General features: G+C 59.3%; 1 protein-coding gene across 1 annotated transcript in view; it reads right to left on the bottom strand.

Moving 5' to 3' along the window:
- The window catches only part of LRP1 (LDL receptor related protein 1), a gene marked incomplete at its 5' end in the record, with an annotated part of 70042 nt that extends 65719 nt beyond the window's left edge, over positions 1-4323 (bottom strand). Inside the window, one exon of the mRNA XM_027669841.1 lies at positions 4131-4323. Coding sequence (XP_027525642.1) covers positions 4131-4323 — 193 coding nt within the window. The remainder of the gene's footprint in view (positions 1-4130) is intronic.
- Positions 4324-6972: the final 2649 nt, after the last annotated feature.

Below are 6972 nucleotides of genomic sequence, written 5' to 3' on the forward strand. Positions count from 1 at the left end.
GCACAGGGGTCAGCACAGGGGTCAGCACAGGGGTCAGCACAGGGGTCAGCACAGGGACCGGGGAGGCCCCGCAGCCCCCGCACCTCCCTCGGTGCCAACACGCTCCTTGTCCCGAGGCCACGGCACAGGCAGGTTCATGGGGGGCCGCTCCAAACCCAGCACAAGGAGACTTAATCTCCATTATTAACTGGAAAAATTACAAAGGAAGCCAGGTTTTATTTTTAAGCTCCTCTGGAAAGAAGTAAAGCACGGAGACAAACAACAAACACACCGAAAATCGATTAACGGCCTGAGACCCCAGGAAAAGCTCCTGCAGGGTCCAGCATGGCTTCACACGGGGCTGGAGGTGGCTGCAGGGGGTGACACACAAACAGCGAGCCCTGGCACAGCCCCTGTGAATCCTGGCCCCCTCCACAGGGTCTCCTCCCTGTCCCAGACCCACGTTCTGTGTCAGGGCTGAACACGCAGCATTTCACCAGAGCCATCAACACGCCTCTGCCCAGCCAAAACACTAAAATCCCATTTTCTGGGGAGCCAGGGGCTGTTTGTGCCTCACTCTCCTGTCAGCAGGGCTGGCAGTGGGGACAGTGGCAGAAATAGCTCCACGGATCCCCGCGGGCCCCCCGTCCTTCGCACCCGCGAGCGCCGGGAAGGGCACAGCACACGCCGGGCACCGTGTCCAGGCACAGCCCCATTTTAGCCCAGTCACCTTCATCGGAGGCTCTGACAGCAGGGTTTGTCCTAAATAAGCTCAAACTCTCCTTGGAGAGGAGTGTTACATCACACACAGAGATCCATGTGCCGGTACATCCTCACACCACACGGCTCCGGCCAGCGCGGGCTCAGCGTCACCACCGAGTGACACAGGATGGGACCCCCACCCTGACCCCCACCCTGACCCTTGGGCTCCCAGCAGCTGTGGCTCCAGCAGGAGCCCACGGCCCCCAGCAGCACGTGGAGCTGTGGAAAGGGGACCACAGACCCCGGGGTTTGTGAACCCCCCGAACACACAAACCCATCCTGGCCAAAACCTGCCCCCATCCCTCTGCCCGTCCCGTGCAGTGACACACCTGCCCCTGCCTGCACAAGGGGTGCCAAAAAAATGGGAATCTAACGGGCTCCAGATGTCAGATGGCTCCTCTGAGCCTCAAACACATCCCAGTATCCCTCCAGTTAGCCAACTGGGCACTGGGACCAGGGGCTCCTCCAGGATGGCAGATACGGAGCTCAGGACACCCAGGCTCTGTCACACCCATTGAGAATGGGGGATTCCCCCCTTTCCAAGCCCCAGGGCACCCAGCAGATGACTCCTGGCAGAATTTCCTACTGGGTGCCGCTGCCCAGATTTGTTTTTCACAGAGGGTGGGCCCCCAGTAATTGCAAATTACAGGATAATTAAGTAATATCAATATATGGACCAAAAGAATGAAGGGGCTGAAATGAAGCGCCCAGTTCATCAGTCAGAGCTGCTCTGCCGTGTCCATTATTCCCTGCAAAGAGCCTGGATCAAACCACTTATCCCAAACAGGGCAGGATTAATCCACAAGCCACTTTGTTTGCTTTTGACTGTGCTGGCGCTAATAAATGAGCCAATTTATTACATGTGACAAGCTTGTGGTACACCCCAAGGAGCCGAATTAGGCAGGAATGTTTAACCTCGAAAAACCACCCGGGAAAAAAAAAAAGGAGGAAAGAAGAAAAGCAACTCTTCCTCCTGCAGCTGATTTGGCAACAGCCCAGAGAGAGGCAGACGTGGGGAGAGCTGAGGGGAGAGGTTGGAGGGGCAGGATGGCCCTGCCTGTCCCACCAGGATGCCCAGGGATGGCAGCAGTGAGGGTCCTGCTGCTGCCCAGGGGCTCACACCCAAACTCACACAGGACCACGCCAAGGGCAGACCCAGCGCGGCAAGATGAGGGACCCGAGGTCTCCTGAACCCTCGGGTCGATGGATGGACCAACCAAATGCCAACCACAGCTCAGCCACGGCAAATTCCTTCCTCAGAGCCCCTCGTCTCCTTTGATTTCCAACAGGATGGAGGCTCCTGTCCGAGTGTTTTCCGTGGAGTAAAAAGCTGAGCGGCCGGGCAAGAACCGCAGGCGAGGCGCTCGCACCGGCACGAGCACAGCACCGGGGAGGGACAGGGAACACGTGAGCAAAGCCAGGGAACACTTCAAAGGATTCCCCAGGGAGGAAAACCCGGCAGGTACCTGAGGGCGTTTCCAAGAGGCTCCCACAGGAGCACGTTGGTGCCACACAAACCTCCCGGCACCGAAGGACACGCGGAGCAGCCGCGGGAGCCGCGCTCGCAGCCCCGGCTCAAACACGGATTAAACGGGAGCAATAAAAGTCATTCTCTCCCTGCCAAGGAGATAAGGGGGATGAGAGGCTGCTGGAAGCCCCGGTGCCGGAGTGGCGTGAGAAAAGCCGGCCTGGCAATCCCGGAGATACCAGGGGCATGTGCTGACAGGTCGGGCTCGGCGGAACGAGCCCGGGCAGGAGACTCCCCACATCCCCCTGCCCACGGGAATGGCACAGACGGGCACCGGCACCACAGGGTGACCCCGATCTCCACGTCCTGGGGGGCACAGCCTCCCCCCGGCTCCCTCCCGCTGTCTTGGGGTGAAGAGCAGGAACTTGGGAACAGTGAGCAGAGTCCCTCAGGGAGCCAAACCCCCCCAGGGCTGGGCTGGGGAGGGAATAGCTTCCCAAGGACTGAGTGACTCTGAATTTAGGGTCTGTGACGGTGATGGAAACTCGTGGATTCGGTCCCACACGTGGGCTCAGCCCACATGGTGAGGAGAGAGGAGATGCCAGGCTTTGGTCTGAGCCTCGCAGAGGCTCCCACTTCCCTGTCCTGGAAGAGTCAAGCATGTTCCAAGGGGCTCGGGGTCAGCAGGTCATTCTGTGTCCCCCAGGAATGAACCCTCAGGGGAGCTCAGACTAAACCCAAGAGTCCTCCAACATCCACGATCCCTGCACAGATGGACACGAGGTGCATCCACAGCACTGGACACTGCTCCCAGCAGCGGGGCCCCTACCAGCCACAGGGAAGAGAGAGGAAGAAGGGGAAGAGGGAAGAGCATCCAAGGGGTCCGTTCTCCCATCACCTGTCCACATGGATCGAGCAGGGACATGCGCAGTGAGTGGAACACGTCAATCAGGACAGATTCCTTCCAGCCTCCCAGTCCTCCCGCTGTAATTTTCCAGGACTGCTGATTGACTGGAGCCAGCCAGCCCATCCCAGCCCCCCAGCCCTCCCACAGAGGGGCCGGTTGCATCATTTTGCCTTAAGGAATAAATAAACCCGGAGCCGAACCAGAAACTGCTCTGGAGGAGACGGTTCTGCCAAGCACGGTGTGAAGTGGGAATGCAGGAGGCATCACTGGGACGGGGGACCAGGGGATTCTGCTGGTCCCCAGCAGTGGCTGCCCTGTGACCCGGAATCAGGCAGAGGGAGAAGGTGGGACACAGGGACAGGTGGTTCCTTCTCCAGCCCAGTCGGAGCAGAGGTCCCGGCACATCCCTGCGGAGCCCCCGGAGTCAGCACAGCCCTAACTCGCCCCCCTGTGCAGACACAGCCCCTCCATCCCCATCCCTGTGCCCCATCTCAGCCATCCCAGCTCCCTGTTTGCTTCTGGAGAGACACCACTGCCCCAGCTGAGGTGGGAGCACCCCCAGTGCCGGGGCCATCGGGGTCCAAGGGGCTCCACCAGCTCAGACCAGCAAACCCAATCCAGCATCCCGATCCCAAAACACACCTGGGAGAGCGGCATCGCTTCCCCAGCTGCTCCCCAGGACTCCCAGACACCTCCTGCCCTTGCTCCCAGTGCCCGGGAACGCCGGGTGCTGTGGCACCGAGGACGGGGTGCCACTGCCTGGCCCCCAACTCCTCCTTCCTCGGGTACCTCCATTTTCATGGGGACAAAAACAGGTGAGTGATTCCCCGGTTTGTTCCGGTGGATCCCAGCCCTGGAACAGCGGACAGATGGACGGATGGACGGACGGGACGGACACCCCCCACCCCGGGGGGGCTGAGGTAGAGCCGCTGTGGTGCGATGGCTGCTCGGGGCCCTGGGACGCCCGTGGAACGAACCCGAAGGAGGAGGGTTAGGAAGGAAAGGCATACATACATATCTCGGGAGATTCATCCGAGCCATCCGGACAATCCTTCTCCCCGTCACAGCGCCAGCCCTTAGATATGCACGTAATCTGATCTTTGCATGCAAACTGTTTGGGGCTACAAGTCTTCGGTGCTGGATGGGAAAAGAAATAACGATAATAAACAACGTCAGTTTCTTCCCAAAGACAAGTCGTTTCAAAAGAAAAAAAAAAATAAAATCAGATTTCAATTAAAGGGCCGAGATTGGATTTTTTTTTTAGGGGGGGGGATGATTTCTTTCGGCGAAAGTTTGAGCCCGGCATCGGATCCATCAAACCTGCCCCTGAGGAAAGGAGGAAATTTAAGCTGGAGCATTAATTACACCGGGAGAAAACAAGAGCTGAGTGCTGTGATGCACTCGCAGATTTTAAAGATCATTTAACTTGGATGAATTAGCTCCTGGGAGCCAGAGGCGCTTTGCTTTCCGTGCTAGGCAAGGAAAAAAACAGGGGAAAACAAGTAAACCCAAATGAGAACAAATTAAAAAGTAATGTTTCTTTAAATCATGAGGACAACAGTGGGATGGCATTACATCCATCCTGTGCCCAGGACCCGAGGGCAGCCCAGGGAGGGGGCAACTCCAGCACAACACACAGGGATGGAACATGGACAGAACAAAAACCAGCAAGAAAAGCCAAAATCCAGAGGCTGGGAAGGGAGACGGGTTGGGAAGAGCCTCCTGACTGTGTCCTGAGGGTGTCACTGCAATGGGTGTGGGGGGGGGGGGACTGTATCCCCCACTCCCCAAAAAAAGAGGGTGCATTGGGGGGGTCACTGCGACGGGGGGGGCCCGGCCAGGGGGGGGGGGTCACTGCCATGGGGGATCACTGCCATGGGGGTCACTGCCCAGCCCCAGCCCAGGGAGGGGTCTGACATCCTGCAAACCCAAAGCAACTGGGAATGTCTGTTCAGCCAAGGGCAGTCACACGCAATTCCCAAAACATTCATCTCGTGGCATCCCGGCTCTCCTGCCAAATTCCCTGCTCCAAGGATCCACTTCCTGCTCAGCCTGTGGAAGAGGGGTCTCTGTGGCTGCATCTTCCTCCCCAGCTCCTGCCACGGCGCCGCCCCACAGCAGGGATGCTGCAAGGGGAGAGGATGGGGATGGTCCAGTCCCCAGTCCCCAGAGGGGAGGAGGAAACCCTTCCTACCCTGTCACAACACTAATTATCCCTCAGACCCGCACAGGGCTTCGCCTGAGCCGTTTGCTGTGACTGAAGTGCAGCTCCTCCTGCAAACCTGCTTCCCTCCTTCCTCCCCTTCCCTCCACGGCATCCGCACCGGCGGCGTGGGAGCTGCTGCTCAGCACCACGGCGGGAGCTCAGCACAGCCAAGATGGAGCCTGGACGGATCAAAATGGATGGAACATCCCCGGGGATGAGCAGATCCTTCCCCTCCACCTTCCCTAGGCCGGAGGTGACCTCTAGACCAAGCCTGTCCCCTTCCTCCCACCAGGCTCAGGCACGGGCACCTCCTGCTCCACCCCTCTCCCAACCCAGCCCGGCCGCCCCCTCTTCCCAGAGCTCATCTGCTGCCTCCATCTCCCAGCCACAAGCGCAACCCAACGTGGGATTCATTAACAAAACCACAGCAAAGGACCGACACTCCCTTGGATTTCCTGCTCTTCCTCATCTTCCCAGGTCTCCGGCAGCCACAGGCACCCGGAACCCACGGCCCGGCACCTGCCCCGGCCGAGCTCGGCTTCCCAGGGGAGCAGGCAGAGCTAGGGCAGGGCAGATCCCTGGGAAGCCATTCCCAACTGACTGCCCCATCCCAGCCCTCACGGGAGGGGAAACCAGAGCCAGAACACGAGGTTGTCTTGCACTGGAAACGCCAATCCTGCGGCAGGGACAGCTGGGGATGCTCCAAAGGGACATCCCCCAGCACGTCCGTGCCGAGCAGCCCCGGGTTCCAGGATCGGAGCAGAACACGTGGGATTTCTCCCAAGCGTTGACTCGTCACACTTTGCCAGGCTGCACGTGCAGCACGGACCACACACCTCGGACCACACACCTCGGGGGCACCCGCCCTTCCCCAGGGGGTGATGCTCCAGGCAGGGTGACCCCAGGGAGCCACCCCGACACCCCTCAGTGCCACGGGGCACCCAGACCGAGCTCGAACTGCCCCCTCCGCCATCCCCAAACACGACACCGCCCTCGGCAGAGCATCTTCCAGGGCAGCTCTGGCACTGCTGGCACAGCTTGGAGCAGGGGGAGGAGGGAAGGAGATCACTTCCCACTCGGCAGTTGGCTCTCCGGGCTCCTCGGCAACCCCACGCATCCCCTGTGCCCGCACAGCGTGTTCCCGGCGCGCTCAATGCCCCGAGCCCGGCGCGGTGCCTCGGTGCCAGGTGGACAATTAGAGAAGGTGTCTGTTCATGCCTCCCTCACACGGAGCCAAATCCCCTTCCCGAGCCGGGCGCCCGCCCCAGAGGCAGCGATGGCAGCCCCGGGATGGGGAATAAAGGCGCCTTCATCGGCGCACAATGGGCGGCTCAGAGCGGGGCCGGGGCAGCTGCGGGGACACATCCAGCCTTGGCAGCCAGAGGAGAGACCCCGGCTCAAAAGGGACTCAAAGGGGACAGAGCGGGGAGAAACCGGGCTGAAAAATGGCTGAAAAATTGACAAAATAGCCAAAAAAAGGCAAAAAATGGGGAAATCAGAAAAAAAAAAAAAAAACCCAGAGGAGGGGTCAAAAAAAAAAAAAAAACCAAAACACCCAAGGCTAAAGAACAAGAAAAAAAAAAAAAAAAACCCACAGAAAAAGGGCCCCAAAAAACTGCAAAGAAAAAGAGCCTCAAAAATAGCCAGCCC

This window comes from Corapipo altera, unplaced genomic scaffold (genome assembly GCF_003945725.1).
Source record: "Corapipo altera isolate COAL_440 unplaced genomic scaffold, ASM394572v1 136, whole genome shotgun sequence".
Classification (NCBI taxonomy): domain Eukaryota; kingdom Metazoa; phylum Chordata; class Aves; order Passeriformes; family Pipridae; genus Corapipo; species Corapipo altera.